The sequence below is a fragment of the Semicossyphus pulcher genome, unplaced genomic scaffold, assembly GCF_022749685.1.
Source record: "Semicossyphus pulcher isolate SPU_LCO1_2020_fin unplaced genomic scaffold, fSemPul1.0.p SCAF_17, whole genome shotgun sequence".
Lineage (NCBI taxonomy): Eukaryota > Metazoa > Chordata > Actinopteri > Labriformes > Labridae > Semicossyphus > Semicossyphus pulcher.
In genome coordinates, this window is record NW_027211681.1 from 27,003,873 (window position 1) to 27,030,431 (window position 26,559).

At 42.2% G+C, this 26,559-nt stretch overlaps 1 protein-coding gene across 1 annotated transcript in view; it reads right to left on the bottom strand.

Moving 5' to 3' along the window:
- Positions 1-746: 746 nt before the first annotated feature.
- LOC138595241 (hexokinase-1-like) overlaps positions 747-26,559 on the bottom strand; it is a 29,634-nt gene continuing 3,821 nt past the window's right edge. The window contains exons 3-18 of the mRNA XM_069666600.1: positions 17,909-18,057; positions 15,507-15,626; positions 15,096-15,191; positions 14,839-14,938; positions 14,450-14,633; positions 13,734-13,889; positions 13,293-13,526; positions 12,669-12,973; positions 10,508-10,656; positions 10,241-10,360; positions 10,034-10,129; positions 6,481-6,580; positions 5,535-5,718; positions 5,270-5,425; positions 3,069-3,302; positions 747-1,958 (exon numbers count right to left, since the gene is read on the bottom strand). Of these exons, the coding sequence (XP_069522701.1) occupies positions 1,808-1,958; positions 3,069-3,302; positions 5,270-5,425; positions 5,535-5,718; positions 6,481-6,580; positions 10,034-10,129; positions 10,241-10,360; positions 10,508-10,656; positions 12,669-12,973; positions 13,293-13,526; positions 13,734-13,889; positions 14,450-14,633; positions 14,839-14,938; positions 15,096-15,191; positions 15,507-15,626; positions 17,909-18,057 (2,534 nt within the window). The 3' untranslated portion in view covers positions 747-1,807. The remainder of the gene's footprint in view (positions 1,959-3,068; positions 3,303-5,269; positions 5,426-5,534; positions 5,719-6,480; positions 6,581-10,033; positions 10,130-10,240; positions 10,361-10,507; positions 10,657-12,668; positions 12,974-13,292; positions 13,527-13,733; positions 13,890-14,449; positions 14,634-14,838; positions 14,939-15,095; positions 15,192-15,506; positions 15,627-17,908; positions 18,058-26,559) is intronic.

The window sequence follows — 26,559 nt, forward strand, 5'->3', positions numbered from 1 at the left end:
TCTGAATGCTTAACGGCTTTCTTGATGCAGCGTCAAGGGAATTAGTCTCAAGTTGAATTTTAGACCTAGAACAGATTGTTAGCTGATCTTGCTGCAGATGTCTGTTGATGGAGATTAATAAGAAGCTAAATGTTGTCAGATGACGCTGATGGGAGGCGGGATGTCTTTGCTTTTGCTCCCTACATACACTGAAGCCTGATGATACGTGATTGGTCAATACTACTCAGACTACAAACATTCTACAAACGGAAACCAGAACACGTCCCGTACTAAAATCCGTTTGCACGCTTACAGAGTCTACATTTTTATGTAGAATCTGTAAATTACCAGCCACACTAAGATGTTGGGGGGGAAAATATGACGTCAAAATGTCAAGATTAAAGTCAACTCCTCAGGTGGATCAGATATCTGATGTCTATATATTATTTCATGGTATCATCATCCCTGATACATTAATGTGGCGAAACTCTTTGAAGTGTACCAGCAGAAAGTGGAGCTTCATTTAACTCATCTATATTCTTATTATAATCTGACATTGATTGATCAGGTCCAGGAGTTGACTTTATTCTCCACATTTCAACTTTAATCTCGAAATGCAAAAACTAAAAAGCTCCCTACTCCATCGTAGTAAATAGAGATTAATATCAGATAAGTTCTGCACATTTCGATGTGTCTGCCCCGTCTAGACGTACAAGTTCCAGCATGCCTCTGCTGCCGCTTGAAACTTTAAGAAAGAGACACCAGAATTTACTCCACAACAAAATATAATTTAATGAATTCACTTTTCACTGTGTCGATCACAAATCTATATGATGTAAAAAAGAAAAGGAAGAGAAAACAAAAAGCAAAAGATCCAGTGCTCTCCTCTGTCTTAATGTAAGGCATGCAGTCTCCACAGAGCTTTGGACATTGAAAGCTACAGGTCGTTACAGAAGGACACACTGACACTCGGCCACAAATACACACAAAAGCGCTCGTAGTATCCACTCCTTTCTTGGGGCCCAATAAACATTTATTCTTTGCACATACAATGAGTAGAAGTGGGATTCATCACAACACCAAAAGTATAGTAGTTCACAAATAGCAACAGGATACGCTAACACTTCCACTTGGGCCTTTTCTACGCTCTCAGCTCTTCAGGAATAAACGGGATGGTGCTGCTGGAATACTTCAATATGTGAGTTACACGGATAGTTACACGAAAGGGATTAGTAGCCAAGCTAATGTGTGAGCATGTTGCACATAAAATGAGGGTGATATTAACAGCCGTGACTCTTGCATTCAACCCTATGCAGCAGCCCTTTTGGAGCTGGTTTTCTGAACCAGTTGCGTCTGTAAAATGTCCTTCGTTTGGAAGTTACATTAAAATGCTGCAGCTGTAACTCTCATATAAAAAGTGCCTATCTTAAGTTATGTGTCTATGGTGCAAAATCCTAATGACCTCTGGGGTTCAAAGTGGCCTCAGCTATATAAATACAATTATATATTTGCCTCCATATAAAAATAAAATTAGCAATACACAAATATTGCACAGCTAAGGAGTTTAGTGTTATCAGATTATTGACAAGCTATTGAGGAAAATGTACAAACATGGAAATAATAAACCCTCTGGTGCAGTATAAATAAATATTTAGATTTAATTCCCTATGCATGCAGCATTTCTCGTGGCTGTGTCGGGGGCGGGGGCCAGGTGGGGCAGAGGTGGAGTCACGGCTGCCAAGTGAGGGGGTGGAGTCGGGCAGTGCGGCGGGTGAAGGACACGGTGGAGCAGCAGGTAGTTCTCAAGGACAGATGGGATGTGGGCTCCTCAGTGCTGCTGCGCCTCCAGCTCCCTCTGACGGCAGCCCACGGCGGTGATGAGCGCGGCCCCCTTCCCGCTGCCGTCCTCGGAGAGCAGGAAGTTGACGTCACATTTCGGGGCGAGTTCCTTTACGGTCTGCTGGAAGATCCGAGAGAAGCTGGAGGCAGATAAACACAGGAAACATTTTTCTTTTGAACTCAAGGGGATGAAAGATGATTTCTAGTAAAAGCAACAAATAAAGCATTCAGTCGAGCTCCGTGGCCGGCAGGGTAGAGGAAGGAGAGCTCATTAGCTGTAGGCCTGTGTCATGAGGAAGGATTATGATGTTGTCAGGATAACTCAGGATGGAAGTTAAAAGAGCTTCTTTTGATATTAGACGGTGCAGTCCTGCAGCTAACAGACTTAGCCTACGGTGGAACTAATCATGCGTTTCAGACAACTTTGAACTCTTAAAATAAAACTCGGAAAATAAATTGAATAGAAAGAAGGATCAGCACTAACCGTTTAAAACACCAAAGTCCCATAAAAACACAAAGAAACTAATCGATTGCGGCAGCAGTAGAGAAGCAACTTGTGTTTTCTGCAAGGTTAAATCACTGATCCCTGAAGACAGGGGTAGAAGTGTTCCTGGTTACAAAGAAGGCATCTATTTCTTGTATTTGTTGTCAGACACTTAGAACACCTTTGTGAGCCTGTCAGTGGCAAAAACGAGCACTCTTAGTTGAAGTACTTTGAAGTGGATGCACTTGCACCAAAACACAGTGCAGCCATTACAGCCTGTTTGGTGGCTGCTGGCTGAAGAGATCTAATGTCTACTTCTGATTTATTATCCAGGTTCAAAACTGTTAGCTGTTCACTTAGCCACGTCCTGGTGCCTTTAACTCTCCACCAACCAGAGGCTCTGTTTCAAATGTGAGTCAGTGTTAATTAGTTTGATAAATGTATGTTGATGAAAAGACTCATAAATTGAGCTATATTTTTAATCTCTTTAATAGTCTTTATGATTGTTACTCTTATGAAGGGCTTTCATTATGAGTGTTAAGAGATTTTAAGCCCCCCTTTGTTTAGTCTGACTGCGACAATAAGTTAAAATAATGTGATTTAAATATGCTACTGAAAGCCTCCACTCTCCTGAAGTGACTGACACAAGACAATAGATGCAACCTGTGCTCTCTTTTGAAAGGTAATATATACTGTTGTGTATTAAAGGAACGAACCCCCTCTTCCCCAAACACGCCTCCTATTATGCTCCCATCCTGTGTCTTACTGTGGGTGCAGCTTGTAGAGCGTGCCGTCCACGCCCACGGTAATATCCAGGTGGTCTAATCCCCTGTTCTCACGGATCTTGTCCACCACAGCAGCCATTCCGGCTCCGCAGATCTGAGCCGCGCGGCGGGACACCGTGCCGCACACCTCCTTGACGATAATACTGTCATCACAGGTGCTGTCGAGCCCCAGCTGCTGCAGGATCGCCCTGACCTGCAGCAGCGCCAGACGATCGCTGTGGAGAAGGAGGGGCAGAAGGGAGGGAGGGAGAGCGTGTCAAGGGTCAGCCAACAGCAGGAGAGTCACCAGATACCTCACAGCTGTTCCCAGAGGCTAAGGTAGGCTTAAACAGTGTATAAACTCAAGTCGTCACACTGCGTCCCCCTCCTCCTCTCATACATAGGTGTTTTATCCCCCTAGATGCTACTTTTCTGAGAACAGTGCAGCTTAATCCTGTGTTTTATGCACATATCCTCTCATTTATAACACTTTCTCAGCCACAGATTGCACATAAACAAGTGTAACTGATATTTTAACGAACTATTTCTGGTGTTTTTAATTTATTTATTCCTACATCCAGGCAGTAATTAATTCTGTGGTTACACAATCTTCAGTGCAGATTGCCTTTAAACGAGAATAATGTACCAAACATAAAAGCAATGTGTCATTTACTACCTTCTTTAGCTTGTCTATCTACAACTTAATTTTCATACTGTATGGGAATAAGGCCTGTCTGGGTTGTAGGAGAAACACTGAAGGTTTTGGATAATGTAAAATAAAAACAGTATACTTGTTTGGGCTAAATGTGCACATCCTCTGGACCTTTAAGGAAAAATCCACCCTCAGTTCACTTTTATCGATTTGTGATATTTGATGTGTACAGAGAAACGATGCGTCGGTTAATCCCATCTCCTGTCTCTACTGCAGTGCTTACTCCAGATTACTCCCCACAATATCCATCCCTGCTACATTCAGAGGATCTGTTTACCAATGATTTCACCCCACACTATAATCAAGATGCATTTAATGTGATAAAAGTTTCTGTTTTAATCATTTATTTAACAGCTGGATTAGGAATATTTACCAGTAACTGGCTCTAAAAATGTGCTTTAGGTGGATTTTACCTAGGGATGCACGGAGGTGGCACGCGCCGATGTTTTTATTATTCAACTGCTTTAATTGTGCAGTAAATTTAATTGTAACGCAAAAGTTTTTATGTTTTCAGAAAGATTTTTGTTAGGCTATGTAAGCACTGAAAAATGTTTGCACTGTGACCAGGTGATTCTAAAGCCCAGTTCAGATCAACGATTAGCAACGCAACAAAGAATGTTGCAGAGAAAATTGCAGCGGTGTGAGCTGCTTAGCTGCAGAGCGTCTGAAGCCATTGCAGAAGATTTGATTTGTCAAATGTCCAAATGCAGTTTTAGAACTGAATGATGTCGCTATTTCACTTCAGCCAATCAGGAAACAGCATAAGTTGGCATAGGCACCCTGTCTCTGGCGCTGCAGGAGCCAAAGACGGCTCCAGATCCTCTCTCTCCAAACTCTCTGTCTTCAACGTTTATTAATCAGTGTTACAGCTAACGTTGCGAGCATGTCACTGTCACTATCATCCACTTCTTTTTAAAACGATAACAGAAATCCAGCTCGATAATTAATGTAACCTGGGCCTAAATCTAACATTACATAGTATTAACGCAGAAGTAGTGGGGTATGTCAGTGTGTCGTTGCTATGGAGACGGTCCGCTGTGTGCGTTGCGTTCCGTTGCTTTGATGTGAACGGCCCAGTTGTAGAACGTTTACAATCAGATGTCAGGAGATTTTTTTTGGCAGCTGCATCCAGACTGGTTGCGAATCGTTGATCTGAACTGGCCTTAAAACAGGCTGAAGAGGATTTCAGGCAGTTATTCTTTTAAAAAAGATTATTTTTATGTGAAAGAAGTTTAAATAAAAAGATTTTTGGGGAATTTGAAAGACTGAATTCATGCTTTCTCAAAGAGTGTGATGAAGGCCTGAATAACTTATTACAACAACTTCGGCATCAGCCCTGATTTTCTCCATCAGTGCATCCCTAAAGTTACCTTCTGATATGAGAACAGCTTTTAACAGATTCAGTGGTGCTTTTTCTGCCTTTGCACAAACAGTTTTATTCAGAAGCTTCAATGAATCATCGCTTTAAGAGTTTTTAAATGATTGACTCACCTCTCTATCTGTGACAGGAACTTTGTCTCGAAGATGCCTCTGGTCTTCAGCGTCTCCGAGATTTGTCCCCGGAAGAGGAAGCCACGCTTGGTTAGATCAATCAAAATCTGCCTGACGATCTCTCCGAGGTACATACCGCTGCACATCTTCTCATATCTGACATGTAGCGGAAGGAGATAAAAACAGTTAGCATGCAACCCTTCTCTTCCTGGGTCTGTTTGATCTGTGATGCCAAGATATAGTTTGATACTAGAGGTGTCTTAACCTTTGTTTGCCTTCGTTGAGCGAGTTCTCATCCACCGCCTGGTCGTACTTCGTCCTGATGTCGTCCAGGCAGCCATTGTCTCCAAATGCACCCCACTCCATATTGACACACATGCGGCCCTCGGTTCCCTCCACTATCTCGATGTTCTTCGCCTCCTCCATGTAACAGGCGTTACTGCCTGTCCCTAAAAAGACACACAGCAACAGCCTTTCAGTCTTAAAAAAAACCCTGCGTAACACCTCATTCTGTAAGGCTTTCTGTTTTTAAACCCTCAAATCCAAAACATTCGTACATGTAGATTAGTGTGCACTGTAGATTAGCTCTGAACCTACAGAAAGTATGATATAAGCTGCGTCCCGATTCAGGGGCTGCACCCTTCAAAGGACGTATTCGAAGGCACAACAGCAGTGCGTCGAAGACTGTCTCATTCCGAATTCCTCCTTCCTTCAGATGCGGCCGACAAATGCGTCCTCCTTTCCCCGTCCATGAAGGATCCATCGGGAGCATCCTTCATGTCTTAACGTATCCAGAGATTCATTGCGCGCCAATTTAAATGAGAATTCACTTTTAAATGTAAAAGTTTTTGCTTGCAACTCAATCGAATAGCTTGGATAGAAATATACAAAAAATAATGAAAGGGGCCTTGAGACAAAATTTAACGACGGTTAAGTTACGTGGCTAGTTAGCTGGCTAGCTACCTGTTGCTAGGCGACAGGAGCCGTGCTTGGTCACGCAAGGGCGGGAACAGCTGGTGACTCAAACAGGAAATCCTCTGCAGACCAGACAGTCTCATTTCAGTTCGGCCTCAGCGTCTACACAGGCTACGAACGCCTCATCCTCCGCAGACCACGTCATTTGAAGGATGCAGCCCCCAAACTGAGACACAGCTATAGTATTATAAATATTAAAAAAACACTACATTTCCCTTTATAAAGTGACGACTCACCTGCAATCAGCCCCACCTCACAGGTGGGCTCCTCATACGCACAGGTCATCATCGTCCCCACCGTGTCATTCACTATCGCAACAACATCCAGCTCAAACTCCTGCGGAAACAAGCAACAAGAATATTAATCACAGGAAGAAGAACAATTCAAGATTCATGCTTTGTGTTATAAATCAATAGGTCAATGCACAGAGTAGAGCTTAAATAGCTTTATTTTTAATGATTTTTTCTCTGTCTTTAAAGAAAAATGTCATTGATATCGAAAACTTTGAGCAAAACAAACTAAAAGATGTTGTTAATACATAATATCAGTTATGTTTCCAGGTTTCCACTTACCATAAGACCAAAGTTAAACACTAGCACGTTTTTTTTTTTTAACCATGACCTTATTCTTACATATTTTGGATCTGCAACAAATACTTTTCAAATTCCTACATTACATTACTTCTGTTGGCAGACACAAAACAGGCTGTACAGCTTCCTTGGAGGCAAATGTGCTCAATCAAAGTACGTTTACTGAAAGAGCTTGCAGGCTTAGTTTTGTATTCTAAGTGTCTGACAACATTACAGAAAGGATCTCTACAGAGATGGACCTTTGTGTTAGAGAGAAATGTGCTTTAATGCAACCAGAAACAGCTGTTCCATTGCTCTCTTCAAGGCCACCAAACCTCATTGACAAAAACAGCAATTTTAATTTTGAGGACACAGGGGTTGCTGGGCACCACTGGCTTAATCAGTTGATATTTGTTTGCGTCATTGTATGTTGTTATTGTATGTGCAAATATGGTGTTGGATCTGAACTAAGCATTTAAACATCAAAGACAAACAATGACACAAACAAACTAACTGATAAAGGTAGCAAAAGACGAGAACCCTCTGTTTTCTGCAGGGTAAAATAGCTGTTTTTTTCAATGGAGTCTGGTGGCTTTAAAGGGAGGGATCAAACGTCCGTTTCTGGTTTTAAAAAAGGATCTTACATTAACACAAATGTCTATTTTTGGACACATTTTTATCCAGCACTTTTGCCTCCATTGATAATCTTAAATCTATTACAGCAAATCCAAGTCATTTATGCATAAATGTATTAAAATAGTGCCCAGATTTACCCGTTAACTACACAATGTACGTCCTGCGTTTGTTGCTGAATGGGTTTATTGACGGCAGGATTAATATCAGGCCTGGCAACTTTTCAAACGCCACACGGAGCACAATGCAGTTCACTCACATACTTAAACAGGCCGCACAATAAAATCCACAAGCTGTTTCAGAGAGCTGTGAAATTCAGGAGCTCTGCCAAACACAAAATACAGGGTATCATCCTTGTCATCACCGCGCTAATTCTGGGCTTAAGATGGATCCCACACTGCAGACACAGACAAACACTCCTCCGCATTATCCGAGAGTAGTTTTCCAGGTGTTATGACATGCTATTACAACGATAATCACACACCTGCAGTCCTGCACTGCTTTACCTGCCAGTTAAAGATTTACAGTCGCTTTATACTTACTGCGTTCTCCATCTAAAAGGGTGAAATCACTGTGAGAAACTCAAACGTGATGACATATGATGATCAAAACTTCCTGACGACACAATAATCAGAACCCAAATGTGTTAATTTGTAATGAGTGATGGCTGGCTGTCATGTTTAGGCTATAATACAGTAGGTGGTGTTAAGCTGCGGGTTTACACAGTTAATCATCTTTATGCTGAAACTGCAAAATCGCAGGATTAGCATGTAGCTACGTCAACTAGTACAAAAAGGTTGAATTATCTTTTTTTGACGGGTGTTTGTCCATAAGATGGTTTCTGTTGCATCTCTATATTCTTCTTGTCATCCTGCACGAAACATTTGTATTTCCGACGGTGTATAGGGGCCATTGTAAAAAAAAAAGCAGAGGAGTCAGAGGAGAAGAGTAATGATTAAAGAGATGAAAGTGGTAAATTTCCCAGGAAAAAAGTGACAAGTTTATGAGATTGTAAGTCATAAACTTGCGCTCGAATCCTCTCTGGACACCCGCCCAAGCGCGCAACACACTTAATAAAGCAGTCAGCCACAACCTCAGGGCGTTGTTTGTTGTAGCCTCCGTCCACACAACAAAACGACTGAAACCACTGATTTAGAGTACTTCTGTATAGTCTTTGTCTGTAATGCAGGTGTGTTTCCTTTCAGTATCCGTCATGAGGTCGTTGGGTAACTGTCATGTGCGATGGTAACCCCTGGGGCAAACGGGGAGCATAGAAACGTGTGTTTGTGCAGCAGAGGGTCGCTCAGTCTTTCTCTGCTATAAAGTCTGCTTCTTGTGTGCAGAGAGGCTGATTCTGCTCCGAGCTCCGTGCCATGCACGCCTGTGTGAGCAGCAGAGCCAACAGCGCAGAGAGGAGACACAGGTGAATCAGAGGGAGGGGGCCGTGAACCACAACTTCTCGGCTCAAAAAGGTTCCTATAAACACGATTTGAATTTATGACTTTATAATCTCATAAATTTGTTTATGTTCTCCCAAATTTGCCATTTTAGTCTCTTTAATCATTACTCGTCTCCACCCACTTTTGTTGTTGTTGTTTTTTTCCTACAATGGCCCCTACACACCATCGCAAATAGAAATGCAAATTTACGACTTTAATCTCAGAATTTTTTCTCGACTTATTTCTCTTCTCCTCCGGCTGCTTTTCTTTTTAGCAATGGCGCCGATACACCGTCGTATTTATATGTATAATCGATCAAAACAAGGAAGTAGTTCTGTAGAGGAGGAACATATAGCAGAGAGACAAAAAACACATCATGCCAAAAGACTTTTATATCTAAGACATTGCTGCAGAGATCTGTTTGATGTCGGCTTTTAAAGCAACATGAAACTAAAATCTACACAGAGGAGAAGCTGCACCCAAACTTTACAAGGTGCACTAAAAAGGTGCTCTAAAAATACAATGCAGTCTTTACAGTTCACATCCCAACAAAAACTGCATCAGTGCATCAGCAAAGCAGCAAATACATTTAACAGGCAGGAAGTAAATGATAGTAATACTATTACCTGTACACATAACAGTCTGATAATGTTGGATTTGAATAAAGTCAAATACCGTATTGGTCCAAATATAAGACGACCCTGATTATAGGACTGCTTGACAGTTGTTTAATGACTCTGCTGCATCGATAACCATCATCTAAAAACCAGCCTCAGTTGTTGGTTAACTCGGCCGACTTTTGAGGCATGTGTTCCAGACGGTCACCATGTCTCTCCGTCTTTCATCCCCCCGGCTCCGTAGCTCTGTGAGTGACGGCTGGCCTCAGTCATGAGGGGTTCACTCTCTTTACTGATAAGTGGCTCCGCCTGCTGCTGTGAGCGTATATTGTCCTTTAAAAGTTTAAACCCCGAATATAAGACGATCCCACTTTTTCAGATGTATGTCAAGGGAAAAAAACCCGTCTCATATGTCACGATGGAAACTGTGGTGTCTGTGTTGGTGTTTGTGTTGGTGTCTGTGTTGCTACACTTCTGCAGTAGTAACATGATATCTAATAAGGATCAGATGTACTTCCTGTATGCGGTTACCTCTTTCCTCTTGATCGCTTCCCGGAGAAGCTCGACTACATCCTCACCCTCACAGTCCGTGGCCTTGAAGCCTTTGGTCCAGGTTACGAGGATACCCTGCAGAGCACATGACGCTTACTGGAAAGTCTGAACCCAAGTTGGATTGTTGTAGCTACTTTATTTACATAAAATGTCTGATATTTTTGAGATAATTGGTATCACACATACTGCGTCCAAGCTGGTCTGATGGCAGGGGAAGGAGAAGGTGAAACCCAGCGGCAGTCGAGCGCTTTTCATTCCCATGTAGTCCAGGAAGTCGGAGATGCAGTACACTATGTGGTCAAAGAGCTGCAGAGAGACGTGCTCTTAGTGGATTGTACACTGGAGGATGCATATGTTATGTATAGACAAAAACATTAGGATGCATCCTCCAAGCGTGGGTAAATCTACATCTTTACATAATTATTTACTGGCAACAAAACTGACTATCCTCACCTCCTCTCCTGTGCCCTGCATGACTTCTATGGGAATGGCGTAGATCTTGTTATGCATCTCCACCGTCCGCCTCTTCCCGCTGCGGATCTTTACCAGAAGCACACGGAAGTTTGTCCCTCCGAGGTCCAGAGCGAGGAAATCTCCGTTCTCTGTAGGAACGAGAAACAACAAAGTTAAAGTGATAATCTCCGATCTTCATGTAAATAAATGTCTGATAAGTCTCTATCTATGGCTGACGAGGTAACACAATGGTAATTGAGCTGATGGCCTGCTGATGAAAGCCCATTATTATGGTGTCTGTGTCGCCCAGTTAGTGACGCGTTTTCCATCAGCCAGCAGTGGTTGGTCTGCCAGAGAGGGTAGGCGGAGCTAAGCGGCTGCTTTTCCGCTCTCTGCAAGTCTTGCGAGTAAACAGTAATCTACTATGGCTGAACAAACAAAGAAAAGATGGATGACTACAGATACAACTTCAACAAGAAGTGAAAATCCAAAGAAGAAGAAACAAACTCGACGCTCAGATGAAGCAAACAGTCTGAAAAGGAAAGCGACCGTCAGCCAGGAAAATCAAGAGTTACAACCGGAGCCAACCGTGGACGTCACACATGCAGCACTGTGTGGATATCTGGGAAGTGTGCTCCTGCAATTACAGTTTATCGCCACATGTGCAGCCAACGAGAACGCAAATGAGATCTTCGATTATAACTTGAATCTGTCGCATCCTAATGACGCTTTCCTCCATTGTTTTGGTTTTATTTTAGAAGAGATAATGCTTCCTGGTGCTTCAATAGTACATAAAAAAGCATAAAAGTCTACTTTAACTTGATTTTTGGAAGTTGTGGGCTTTTCCTCTCAGCTTTCAGGTCCTTATGTTGTGTCTTGTTTAAACTGGCTGGAGCCTGTGATGTTGCAGATTAAAGACGACGGTTGAATACTTTCATGATATGCCTGTGGATCTTTGTAAAATAATGTGAAAGAACCTGATTCACCGCGTCTGGTACGTCTGCGGCTATGGTTTTGGAAAGCTGCCAAACTCTGCTGCAAATTGAAGTGCAAACTTTGGAGCCTCAACTGAACCTTTAAGTCTGTCACTAAGCAATGTGCACCCTGCCATGAACCATGCGAGGACGACTAAGAACATTTAGTAAGAGTCGTCTAACCCCTTTGTTTATGTCATGTTTTGAACCTGACCTGGAAAATGATGCTTCAACATTGGTTCACATGAGAGGTGTTGACGAGGATTAGTGAAACCTAACAAACATTTCTAAAAAGGAGCGTTGGACTGTTTCACTTCACAGTTTAGTATAAACGGTATGGGGACAGAAGGAGGAGGGGGGGTGCTGTTAGCTGAAGTACTAACAGAGCCAAATTGATGTCTGTGTTATTGCCAGAGCCAGCAGGACGGGACGGCGCTGTTAGTGTGTGATGCAGGTGCTGTTGCTCCTGAAATGTAATGGTAAAGTTTCACACAGCCCGTGGACTGGGACACAGCTTGTGTCCACAGGTGACCAACAGCTGTTTTTTATCATGTACATTTATCTGTTTTAATGTGCCATAAACCAGTGGAATAAGAGTCTGCGGTGTGATCCAGAGGTACCAGCTTGTCTGCTGTGATGTTAACAGTATTCAGAACATGTGACTGAGGCGGATTGATACACAGAGTGAAAAGTCCCAGTGGTGTTCTCTATATCAGCACTCATGGAATGCCTCTTATCCAATCAGATGACTTTGTCGGAGCTAACTGTTGTATATTAATCATCGCTTCTCATTTAAACAGTCTGGCAGAAGCAGAAGAGGATCGCTCCTTCATGTGCGTCAAATGATGCGCCCCTTTTTCCGTGACGTATAACCACCTTTCTGTCATCTGGTGCTTCAGGCTTTGTCGAGCCAGCCTATTAAAGAAAGCCTGGGAGTGTTGAACTAGTATAACCCCCCTGCTCAAGTATGTTACTGTAAACACACTAACAGATGAAATGTATTAAAACATGTTCGATTCAGCGTCAACTTCAGCCTTTTGCATGAACACATAAATTGTAATTATTAATAGATACGCCAGTTTGCTGAGATAACCCAGAAAGCACAACGAGCATATTGATAGCACATATCCTCAAATTGTGGTTTTGATCATATAGCATAAACTCCATTGCTGGCTCCCTTTAGTCACCTGTTCCATCAGGTGTACTCCTCACAAAGGTGGGCAGCATTTTGACAGTCGCCTCCTTGTGGCTGTCCTTCTTGAGGCCCTTCTCGATCTCCACCCTCATGCGTTTCTTCACCTCCAGCAGCTGCGCTTTGCTCAGCCGGAACTCCGCCATCGTCTGCTGGATCTGGCGCGCCTGCTCCGTCAAACGGTACGCCACTGCTGTCACCATGGCTGCTCCTTTCGCACTCCCACTCTCTGACAGCAGGAAGCGGACGTCTGAGTCGGGGACCAAGCGGCGCACGGTCTTGTGCAGACGGCGGGAATATCTGAGAGAAGAAGATTTACTAATGAGACAGATCATTCCACAATATATCCTCTTGTGATACAGAAAGGGAGTACAGTATATAAATTGAATTGAAACTGCTTCCAAATATTGTTCTGCTGCTTTACTTTGATTATAAACTTTAATTAATTGTAAACACTTGCACTGAGTAAATCGGACAAAGTTTAATAGTTGAAATCATTATCACACCATTAATACAGGCGTGACTTGTCTTTCAACTGTATTTCATATGAATAAACATGGAGGGGCGTTTGCAGCATCACTGTACTTTTGTCTCCATCGCTTCCTTAAAGAGAACTCACTGAGGGTGCATCTTGTACAGAGACCCATCGATGCCCACAGTGGTGCGAAGGCGTGCGACTCCCTTGTTTTCCTTTAGGCGCGAGAGGATCCCTCCCAGCGTTGCAGCGATTAGATTTGCTGAGCGGAAGGATACGATGGTGCACACGTGCTGCACGGCCAGGCAGTCCTCATCTGAAGGCTCCACCCCGAGCCTCGTCAGGATTTCCATACATTTCTTCAGACCTTCTTTAGTCCTGAAACAACAGATATTTGTTGTTGTTAAGGATCTCATCCCTGCTGCTGAAGAAGAGGTGGTTTTTCATATGATCATGATTTAAAGGCCGATTTTAAAGCCACTTATTACTTTAGAAGTCTGTCACAAAGCATTATTTTTATTCTTTCTGCTAACACACTTTCCTAAAAGAACAACAAGATCCTATTTTTCTTATTTGCATTCTCACTTTTCGATGGCAGAAACATGTTTCGTCTCGATCTTTCCTTTCGTCAGGAGCTCGGGGGTTATCCGTCCCTCAAACAGCAGCCCCTCTTTAGCCATCTTCACCAGGATGAGTCGCACCAGCTCTCCCATGTACATCCCGCTGGCCATCTTTTCAAACCTGCGGAGAAGGAACACAGCAGCCTATTTATATACATCATGTTTTACGTTTGCCTTCTTTTGGACGAAGTACAATCGATGCTGCTGTTGCTTAGCAGGATGCTGCTTTTGAAGGCTTGTAACCTTCTTTCTAGGATGAATGTTATAGTTGCACTTTAGGAAGAAGAACGGAGCTTTCATAGAATACTGTGTAAACAATGACCGTGAAAACAGCATGCTCCTAAAGCAGGTAATTCTTTCCCCCCACAAAGAGAAATAAAGGCTTCATTTCACAAGATGAAACATGTTTACTGGCACAGCTACAAATCATTCTGAACAAAAAGTGCCCTGTTTTTCTGCAGAAATGCGTCCAAGACACCAAACGGTGTCTGTTTTTCATAAAAATTGACAGCATTTCAAGTGTTTTGAACAGTAACTGTTAGTTGTGGATATTCTAGAGTTAAAGAGAGAATCCCTGAACCTAATGGGGTTTTTAAAGTCTGCTCTCCATAGATAAAGATCTATAAACTAAGCAGGAAATGTATCAGAAAGATGATGAAGATGTAAAGTAAGATATCTTACAGCTGCTTTCCTGGGTTGATAGAGCCTCTGTCGATCTCACGGTCAAACTCTGTGCGGATGTCCTCCAGGGACCCGTTGTCCCCGAAGGCCCCCCATTCGGTGTTGATGCACATCCGACCCTCGTCTCCTTCCACCAGGTCGATGTGGCGCAGCTCCTCCATGTAGCATGCATTCGTTCCTGTGCCTGAAAGGAAGCAGGGATGCATGACTCTCTGTACAGAGTGCATCGTCCTCATGAAGCCAGGGTTGGGGTTGGTTTAGCTTTGGCGCCCCCACATGTAGAACTGTGTTAATGGTTATGTGTAGACTTAGTGTGTCTTTTGCTCTGATCAATTATACAAGCAGACGGTCCTCCAATTTAATACGCAAGTTATTTCTTCTGTAGTTACCGATAATGATTCCCACTTCACAGCGCTGATCATCAAATCCGCAGGTCATCATGGTGCCGACTGTGTCATTCACCACCGCCATGATGTCTGCCTCGTAATCCTGAAAGACAACATGATGTTTAAAACTAAATCAACATTTTCAGACTGGAAATTTTAGCCATTTTGAAAAGTATACAATCACTGATGGAACATAATTTTGTCTTTATAATGTGCCTTTTGATTAGTAAACGTTCGTGTCGTGTGAAACACTAACTCACCCCTCGTTTCTTGATGGCCTTGTTCAGAAGCTTCACGACGTCCATGCCTTCTACACCGCTGGCTTTAAACTTCTTTGTCCAGGTCACTAACACCGCCTGTAAAACAAGACGTTTTATGAGGCCAAACAAAGTTACAGTTAGACAGGCTTGGCAAATCCAAACTGTCCGTTCATTGCTATTCCAACCACGGCATCAGTTCCCAACAACACATTTCTAAAATATCTTTTCTCGTTTAGTTTTTATATAAAATTATAACCTGAAAACATCCTCCGTCCAAGATTAGATCAGAGAACGTAGAGCTTTAAAACTTAACAAATAAAAGAATGAACCGGCAGAATAACAGATAAGTTGATTGTGAAACAGTAATCCCTTTATCTTCCAGCCGTACAGCACATTTGTGAAGGTGTCTACCTCGTCGAGTTTGGTCTGGGCACAGGGGAAGGAGAACGTAAATCCGACAGGGAGCTTTTTATCCTTGATTTTTTGCTTCTCCATGAAGTCGCCCAGGCAATCTGCAACGTGGTCGAAGAGCTGCAGGCGGAAAGAAGAGCATTTTATGTTTTAGAACAACAAATCATTTTTAAAGTTTGAGTTACTCTTCTCTTTTCCTTTCTCAGATATCTTCATTAGAATGTTACTAGTCCTGATAAGGTGTTAAAGTTTGATATTATTATATTATATATTGTGTAATTCGAAGCTCAATCCAAAAGGCAACTGGACAAGTTTTTGAATATGTTTCACCTCTCATCTGAAAGGCTTCTTCAGTTCAGATATATGTGCAGTACAAACTAAATAAATAGTCTTAAAAAGTGTTACTTAATATTCTATCCATCCGTTGATTCATTATAGAAGAAAATGATAAATAGGTAACTTCAAGTACAGGTAAATATTCAGACAGTCATTGGCTAAACTTAAAGGCTCTTTAAATGTCTCATTTGCTAGCTTAGCTTTAGTAGATATGAGATGTACACCAAAAACAGTGACATGCTAACATTCTACATAAATGTAACTAAATGCTAACTATTGTCAGTGAAACGAGTAAAACTGAAATTCAGTGAATTGATCGTCTAAAATATGTTTAAATGAATGAATGTAGAGGCTGACCTTTTCTCTGTCACAATTTTAAGACACATGTAGAGTCATCTTAAAGTTGTGAAGAAACTTGAAAGCAAAGTTCTTAAATTTCAAAGTTTTTTTCTTATGAAGAAACATAAGATGAAAGTTAGGAAAAAAACATAACTTTATTCAGGAATATCAATTTTTCTTAACTTTTTTCTTAATACTAAAGTTTGGAAGAAAATTGCAAAAGAAGATTTTTTTTCCTAAGAATGCTTCGTGAATCCGGCCCGGGGTTTAATGTGGTCACTCCAAGCGTAAAAGGAAAAGGCAGATTTAACAAGCTCTCTTTAAGCGGTCCGGACCATGAGCAGGATATTCTTTAGTACAGGGGTTCCCAACCCCCATTCCGCGGACCGGTACCGGGCCGTAAGTTGTTCAGCACTGGGCTGCGAAACCCAATAGGTGTCTGTGACATTCCAAACATTCGCGGAGTCAGAACCGTCGAATTGGCTGTGTGAAGTGTGCAGCCGCACAGGGCCTCGCGCCTCTAAAGACACTTCAAAAGTTGCCCAATTCAACTGGAAAAACCGCAGACCTGGCAACCCTGGCTTCGCATCCCATGAAACTTTGATCATGAAGCCTGATGCTCCTCTGAAGCTCTGTGTTTATCAGTGAAATATATGAACTACACAGCATACGGGCATATGACAGCCTGTGGAGACGAAGTTTATACTTTAACTGTGAGCAGAAATACGGACGGATCGCGACGTTATTGATTCAGGTATGAGCAGCAAAACTGGATCTTCTGCTGGATCACATTATAAATTCAGATAAACTGCTAGGATCATAGTATGGCTCATATGGATCACGCCGTCACTCTCGTCGGCTTGTCCCGCAGTAAGTCTCCTCACTGAATAAATACAGATACGATCTGTCTGTATTTCCGTGCGTGTGATTTATGCGCATGCGTGTCGAAACTCCCCCAAGTCCGTCAAAAATGTTGTTGCTACTGTCTGGTCCGTGTAGTCAGAAAGGTTGGGAACCCCTGCTTTCATAGTATCATAGCTACTGGACTTATGTCTATGAACTAGATACATAATGCTTTGGCCATAAAGGTTAACATATGGCTTTATTTCTCCTTTAACACACTAAAGTTCATTAAGTTTCAATGATTGATTTATTTATGATGTTTGTATTGGACCAAATCACCCTCCTTTAAAACAAAGCTCCTCGTTAACAAACTTGTTCTTACAGCACGTTACATTTCTGGCCAGCTGTCCCGTCAGCATGTCATTAAACAGCATCTGTCTTTGCTCAGTCTGAGCAAGTCGCGCTCTGAACCAATCACACGGCCTCAGACGGTCGCTCATGTTTTGGTGATCGTGTTACGATACGACTGCCAGCTGTTCTCTACAAGTTCAGCGAAGGTCAGCCGGGCTTCTGACTTCACCCTCATTATTCTCAGGGTTATTGAGGAGGTCGTTTTACACTCTCTTGACCCTGGAGACGACCTTTACTGTGCTCTGTGTGGAGGGCAAACACAAACAGTGGATGTTTTGCATGGAAACAACTGAGTGTCAGATGCAGGACCTGCAGTGCATTTGTTAGCGCTATATGCTAAGCTAAGTATTGGCCTAAGCATTTTTAAGGTATGCAGTTCCAAAGTTTGTTCGGAAAATAACAAGACGACTTTAGGAAAGATTAACACAACATGTACAAATTCAAATACAGTCAGTATGTATATTTGTGTTCACCCGTGAGCCGCTGCCGTTGATGATGTCATCAGGGGTCTCATAGACCTGGCTCTCCATCTGAACCGGCTGCTTCTTGTCTTGTGTCACTTTGACTCGCAGGATCCGAAAGTTCGAACCCCCGAGGTCCAGAGCGATGAAGTCCCCCTTTTCTGTCAGAATAAGAGTACAGAGAATGGTTACAGGTTTTAAAAGGGTTGATAAAGAAGCTCTTATTTATTGTAAACAAAAAGAACAAATGAGTTTCAGCTATAAGACGTCATCAGCGACACGCTGGTATGTTGCCTCCAGTATCCTGATCAAGATTTGGAGCTTAATGCTGCTACTTCTCACAAATCTCTAAAAGGATCTTTTTTATAAAAGCCCCTTTTAGACTTTATGAATGATTGAAAGTCCAAAATGTAAACGGTCTCCTTCTTTTAGGCTTTCTGTTGATGCAGTTTGAGTTTCTGTTGGTGGAGCGATTATATTTGCATATTAAGAAGCAAACGGAGAACTAATTGATTCTACAAACTTACCCTCACCCTCACCCAGATGGCGCCAACGTTTAAGCTAACAAACTGGCCTCTAGTGACCGTCAGATTAGCATTAGCTTTGTTAAAGGAATTTAGAAAACATCCACATTTAACAAGCATGACATTTTATTTTTGGAATTATTACCTAAAGCGTTTAAACAGAGTTTTGTGATCAAATTTCATGAGTGAGGGTAAAATGGGTCATGAGACGACAGACGGATCAATGCAGCATCAGCAGGACGTTGTACCCGACCGTCGTGGTGAACAAGGAGCTGACCTGTACGGCAAAGCTTTCAGTTTACCAGGCGATCTACGTTCCAACCCCCACCTGTGCTCGTGAGCTTTGGGTAGTGACGGAAAGAATGAGATTGTGGATACAAGCGGCTAAAATGAGTGTCCTCCGCAGGGTCTTAGAGAGAGGGTAAGGAGCTCAGACATCCGGCTACTCCTTCGCATCGAAAGGAGCCAGTTGAGGTAGTTTGTGCATCTGGTTAGGATGCCTCCTGGGCGCCTCCCTTTCGAGGTTTTCCGAGCACGTCCAACTGGAAGGAGGCCCTGGGGCAGACCCAGAGCTCACTGGAGGGATTATATATCCCACCTGGCCTGGAAACGCCTCGGGATCCCCCAGGAGGAGCTGGAAAATGTTGCTAGGGAGAGGGATGTCAGGGCTAACTTGCTTTGCCTGCTGCCACCGCGACCCGCGATAAAAATGAAAAGTGAAGTTTTATGTTTTGGATTAAGTGGGACGTCTCTTTAGGAGCCAAAAACTAATCTGAAGATTTTATTAATCCTTGATTCTCTGTTAAAGCTCAGTGGAGACATTGCTCGTCATCCTTGAGTTAAAAAGGAAAACAAGCTTTGCACCACGGAGCACTTACTGTGGTTGGCTGCAAGAACAATGTTAGATACTTCATTGCCATTTTAATCCAGTTAATTGGGCGTTCACTGCATACAGTGTGATATCATTTGCAGGAAAGTAAACCACTAATATTTACACTTTTTTCTGCACTCCCAGCACAAGTTTATGATCAATGATATCTTATTTTTACTGCATCAGCATTGCATCTAACTTAATACTTCGACAAGTTCTATTTGCTTACTCTTAACATGCATTTATTTGGATGCATATCATGGCAGTGTGTTCAATCAAGTTCTCCGATACTTGTTTAATAGAACAAACTTATGAGTAAGGTTGGTAGAAACGACTACAACCTGAAGCAGACAATAAAAGCCTGGAAAGGGAAGTGCTTGTGAAGACAAAGAATACACTCAAACAAACAAGATGACCTTATTTCAAGATGCACTTCAGCTACTACCTATTATGTGCACCGAGCCAGCAGGCAGGTGCAGAGATAGAGTTTCAATCCAGGCAAGAAGCCAAAGCGTAAATGTATCCTCACAGTTGGTTCAGTTTATTCCAAAAACAAACTTAGATGTTGAATGTTTTTACCGTTATTTTGAAACTACGGGGTTTACCTGGTGCTACAAATGCTAATAATTTGTAAGTGAATGTAAGAAGAGCTGTCACTTTTAAGTTCAGTAGATGAATGTAGCTTCAAGGTGTTTTATCTGACCCTGATCTCAGTGAGTTACAATGAAAGAATGGAGAAGGATTAAGTTTCCTGCGAAAGGACACTGCACTGCAACACATGATAGTTTGTGCATGTGCATGTACTGCTGCACGGGTCGGACCTGTGACCTTTCAGTTACAAGAAAAGAACATCCAGCGTCCCGACAAAACAATGTTCTTCATTTAGTGCCACCCTGACTGCAGTGTTTGCTGCTTTGCGTTGTTAATCCCTTTGACCTGCCTGGAATGAGAAGTGGCCGGCCTGACATATAGACGTGTTGCTGATTTGCTGCAGAGCATGTGTCCATTTTATCGTCCCTGTCCCGCTACAACCTCAGTGCCAGTACGTGTTAGCCGTCGTGCTACATCTTGATTTATATGCATGTTGTATTTTCTGATTCATTTGTGCATAAAGATCCCATAAAGTGTCTACTTGCTCTTCCAAAGGTAAACTTGTCCTTTGGGTTAAAACATTTGCTGTTCCAAACTGTCTTAACTGTCTTTATGTTAAACTTGTCAGAACCCTCACATCTGTAGTGGAACTTCACTGGCTGCTAAAGCCTAAGTTCCTTGTGGGGAACAGCCTGAATTTGGTTGCAATGTTAAAGTTAGACTGAACCACTGAATGAAGTCTTCAACATGTCCTCCAACCTATACGACCACAAAGGTCATTTATTAACACCCTACCCTTTTATACGACACACAGGAGCGTTTCCTAAATTAGATGGCAACACGTCCTCAAGCCTTCTCGTTCATACCGGAGAAACGCGCAGAGCAGTTGGTTAATGTTGTGAAAGTGTTGCTCTTTGGTTTATCTACCAAACGTACTCGGATAATTCTAGAAAACAAGATTACTTTTTGGCTTTAAGTACACGAGTTACTTTAAATGAAAGACTTGAGTCAGGTTACACGCTTGATGACATGTGGTTGACGTTGTGAAATGGTTGCATTTTGTTTAGGTTTAGGCACCAACAGTACCTTTTTAGACTAAGAACAAAGTTTCTGGTTCTGATCCAATTACACACCCTGGTTCATTTAGTAAACTTTCGTATTTTTGAATTATTTAAATATTCAACTTAAGAGCCTGTGACCACTAACGATACTATTTTCTATACAAAGCCAATGCAGCTCAGCGTCCTCTGCGCAAAAATGCCCTCGGTGTGTTGAAAATAGTTCAACTTTTGGACCATCAACACGCTCGTCAATGTCACTTCTCCCTCACCGACGAATCAAAATCAAGAAGGGGCGGGACTACAACTCTCAACTTTGTCAACAACAGTGGCGGAGTAGGCTTTCGAATTATGGACCCGGGCCCGGAGCTCGTTGTTCTGTGCCCGGGTCCACTTGAAAAGGTCTGGTTCATGTGTACTCAGGTACGGTACGCATCAGGTGTGAAAGCTAACCGTACCAAACCACAGAAGTGGACTGCTTTTTATAATGTCTCGAAATCTGCGTATGCACGCAGCGCTGACGATCTCATCCTCTGAACTGCACGGCCAGGGCTGATACCGTAGGAATGTAGGTGAGCGGGTCGCTCTTGAGATTTTCTCCAAAATATGAATAATAGCAGGCATAGAGCGAAGGTCGGCTCCACTGTCTGGGTTTGGGATCATGCGATTCACATGCTTTTCTACACGACAACATAAAGAATGTTACATGATACTCCTTCTTCTTCTTCTTCTTGTTTTTGAGGTGCATTACTGCCACCTTCTGCCTCGGAGTCCTACTGCAAATGTACTCAGGTACAGAACGAAATTACTAATCGTACCGTGATCGTACCTAACGTGAAAACACCCTAAGTCGTTCTGCAAGTAACTAATTAGAAGTCCACACTGACTTTAGTTCCACACAGGATTTGAACGTTGCTCACCTGTGTTTGTTTTACTTATCCATTGCTGTGGAACAGCATCCCTAAGAGACATTTTTTCTCTTTTACTTCCACCTTTGCTCCTGCCATGATTACTACACCCACTAGAAGCTGCTACCAAATAGTTAATAAAAATACCGGTCTTAAAAAGCCGTTGCACAGACGACCTATTCTGCGTTTTTTGGTTGAGGACCTTCTCATGGCCTTGCATAACCAAGCCAAATATTTCCCCTTGCCTATTGTTGTCTGAAATGTCTGACTGAGCTTTTGAATGGGCAGGAGATATATTCAATAGACATATCTTTTTGCAGGTGATTGCATCAGCCTGTTGGCAATCACAGACTCCAGACTACTTGGCTGAAATATTGACATGAATTGTTCCTGTGTTTGATGGATTAAAGAAGCATTAAGTGGGGAAGTTTTGGATTTAGGTTTTCAAATTAGGAAGGTGGCTGATTCTGATTCCGTAAAATGTCACCTATTACAAAAAAGAGGTCTTAAGTCGGGTCCATTCGGCTTTTTTATGAGCTTTAAACAGCATCTGTCACTGTTTACATTTGACCAGCCAGTTATCAGCCGGTGACAACTGAGCAAACTCCGTCGTCTGAAACACACAAATGGTTTTCTCGGTTTATTAATTTAACGCCCTTTTTTGGTAACATCTTTCCGGCAATTTAAGTGCAACCTTTAATTGCCTCTCTGCTTTATTTAATAAAGTTGTTTTCATTGGTGTCTTCCAATTAAAGAGCCACACATTCCTATTCATGCACATGCAAGACGTCATGCAGGAGTGAGTTTCCAAACTGAAATTTTAGATTAAAAAAGGAACTCGATGAATGAGTTCTGGTTTTGTCAGGCAGAAGAGAGATAGTCAGGTGAACTCGTCTTGTTATGCAGCCAAGGTTACTGTGAACTGTCAGAATTAGAGCTTAGATATGATTTCATTTCCTCATTTTCACACAGAGACACGAAGAACGTCTGCCCTGATGGGCTGACTGGGATAAACTACTACTGAAATATGGTGGAGGGAAAGTTATCCCATCGTGTTATTCGGTTTCTGCTCTCGGCTTCAACTCTGCCCTTTGCTGATCCCGCTGAACTCCTGTAGTTGTTGCAACTTGATGCTATTTATAACGTGAGAGGAGGCAGGAGAGGGGCAGCGGGGCCTGTCCCTCCCCGCCGGCCTTGTTCGGGTCGCAGGGTGTCTGACAGGCACTTGATGTTATTTCTGTGTGCAGGCGCTGTTTACTAACAGGGACAGGCAGCGCTCAGCTGCACACAGGCCCAGTGAGCTTAACAGAAAAGCTTGTGTTAGGTGTGATTGGTTTGGTTTCTCTGAGGACATTTAGCACGTTAAAATACTCCTGCTTTGTCTAAAGGTGACGAGGCTTTTTTTGGTTGCTGCGTGTAGCTTCTCCTGTCCCACATTAAGCATTATGGAATGAAAGCACGGAGCTCCTTTTCTCACTGCCAGTTCAAGCCAGGATTATTACACGTTGTCTTTAATGTAAAAGTCGTGCCGCATCTGAGACAGCATCGCAGGTAGTAACAGAAGTGTAACAGAGGCGATAGAAAGGGTTAATAAATGCTTTTCCTGTTAGAATAAGTCGGTGCCCCAGTTGGGCCACCCCAGTCCAAAAAGTCTGGATTCGCCCACTCTCTCCTCCCCACATTTCCCCCTCTCTCTTCAGCTGTCTTATCCAACAAAGGCAAAAAAGAACATCTTTAAAATGTCAAAGGCAGCGTGAGGGCGGAGCTTTGTTAAGGTGCTGTTGTGGAAACACAATGTAAGAAGGGCTCATGTTGTTCCCTGTTGACTTTTCTTACCATAACTCATACTTTAAAAACATTACATGGTCATTTCCAGGCTGTAATATGCTTTTATTTTCTCTTTATATCTCTTATAAACATGTTTAAAACTGCACCATGTTTACATTACCTATTTAACCTGCTTTATCAGTTCTGGCTTTAACGTATGATCACTGCTGTGTTTTATGTTTTTACTGTGTTTGGCATCCATGACCTTTTTAACTAAGTGTCTTTGAGTCACCTAAAATGTATACTTCTTTGGTCATCTTCAGTGTTGTGACCGAGTCTCAAGTCATTTGGTCCAAGTCTCAAGCAAGTCTCGAGTCATTTTTTCTTGGGCGAGTCAAGTCAAGTCAAGTCAAGTCGAGTCCTTAGTTAAGGCAAGTCAAGTCCCGAGTCAAGGCACTTTTTTTCCACCCCAGATCCAGCACTCTTACCTGTAGTATCCGGTCTTTATAAAGAGAAAACACAAGGTGTTAGCAGCCCGTCTAATAATGATATTATTGGCCAGTTTATATAACCTGTTCAAAAAGTATGACAGTGAATTGTATCTGTGTTATCTTGGCACAGACGCAGCCATGATGATGGTCTGCTCTGAGAGCGTATTGAGGAGTAATGAGTACGACTGATGAGGCTTCTCTTTGGGGGCTTTGATGTTGCATGTTGCCATAGCGAAGAGTTTGACTGACAACCAGCCATCCAATCATGACAATCACGTACAGGGAGCTTTTTGAGTCGTCCAATCATGATTCCCAGTTTGTGCTGCGTACATACCTGATAGCATTCAAACATTCAAGTCATCCAAGTCATCATGCCTCAAGTCAAGTCATTAAAACAGTGACTCGAGTCGACTCGAGTCCAAGTCCACATCTCTGGTCATTTTTAACATTACTTTTTTATACCAGCGCCTTCATGGCTTTTATTTTGAAATGTATCATCCCAACTTTGATATATATTTATCTTTTAAATATATTATGTTTATTTCAACCAGAGCTTTTAGTGGAGGGTGCTGAAATAATGTCAGACCCTTTATCTTATGGCGAGTTAAATAACCTGCAGCTTATTCAGAATATCACCAACAGGAATAAAATGTTTTCTATCACGTTACCAATCTTAATTTCAGCTGAAAGACTTGGCACCGTCCTAATATAACACATTCAGGGTGCTATTACTGCCTGGCAATAACAGCAGATCTCCTCAGACTCATGAATGTTTAATGTGTTTTTGCGAGTCAGTTCATTAAATTGTCTCGTTGAATTCAGATCACTAAAACCGACACGAGGTTGTTCCTCTGACAGACTCGGTTGCAGGTTAGGAGGTGAGCACAGAGAGTGTTGGACTGTTTGGCCTCGGAGCTGAAACAATAGTGATGGAGTGAGGCCAAAACCAGAGCACAACACAAAGAGGCTTATGTCACAGAGCAGGCCGGACGGTTTGACCACATCAGCACATTGTTTACAGACAGATAGAAACAGGATGCATCAGGTGGAGCTTTAACACGCTTACAGTGAAGATGGACGGTAGTCTTCTATAAGCTCCATTACTGTAGGGTTATATTCTATTCTTTACCCTCATGATGTTGCTTCTTTCTTATTTGTCGTTGTTTCCTCAATGACAATTTAACAGTTTTTGCGATATAAACTGACAATAAAAGGTCGATATTCATTTTAAAAGGCAAAATGAGCTCTTATAGATAATAAATAAGGTTACAAACTTTGACATTTTCTCAAAACAGTGTGGTTATAAGTTTGTTTTTCCGTTCTTTATGCCCTAATTATTCATTTCATCTCATTAGGACCAGGTCAATTCAATGTTTTAAACGTAAACACTGAAATAAGTCTACAAATGTATAATGAAATAATTTAAAGCATTTACAACAAAGAAATTCAACTTTCATTTTCTTTTTGTCATTTCTAAACATCATTTACCCAATAAGAGGTCTAATTCTGCTAAAGGACACTTCACAGTTTAGTTAAGGACACGAGGAACTAAAGCTGAGGAATGTCATGGTAATTCAATATTTAACTAATATTTAACTTACAGCTCACTATTTCAAACAGGTCTCCATGACCTCTAATCAATACCTGGTAGAATAGAGCAAGTTTGTTGACACAAGTTATTTTTAAAGCTACTCTCCCTTATTTGTGCTTTAAAGTATCTCCTAAAACCCCCCCGAAGTTCACGATTGGCATGTTTTAAAGGCCCAAATTGATCAGGAGTGAACTGGCCTGTTTTCCTGTTTACCATCATAATGATAAATAATTTTAGTCCCATTAAAAGTCCATAGTTTAAGTTTATCTGTACTGACAATGTGTAAAAGAGGCTGAGTGGGATCTTAGCTGTGACGTGTTCATACATGTCGATACAGTCCAGATGTGTTTCATGCTCTCTGATAAAATACAAACTTTGACAAGCTACAACATAGCAAGTTTGACATAGCAAGAGGTTACCGTCAACAGCAAATATCTGAGCCCTTCTGGCAGCTTTGTCTTGTTGCAGCCACACAAGTGAACAAGTAAGTGATGCGATTGTGTAAGTGCAGCCTAAACAAAGCAGGCCTTATACACATTTTGGTCTTGACAGATTCTTTTGGGCAGCAAGAACCGAGAAGAAGTTCTTGAAACTGTGAGGGGTCTTTGGCACTTAAGAAGGTCTGGATCTGGATCTTTAAACACACACATTAGCTGTGTCCCAATCCAGGGGCTGCATCCTTCGAAGAACGTATTTTTTTCGAAGGCTGTCCCTTTTCGAAAGCTCCTTGAGATGCAGCCGACAAATGCGTCCCGGGCCACGAAGGATCCATCGGGTGCATCCTTTACAGCCCAATGTATCCCGAGATTCATTGTACGCCAATTACAGTAAACCAAGATGGCCGACCCTCAAGCGGCTGAGA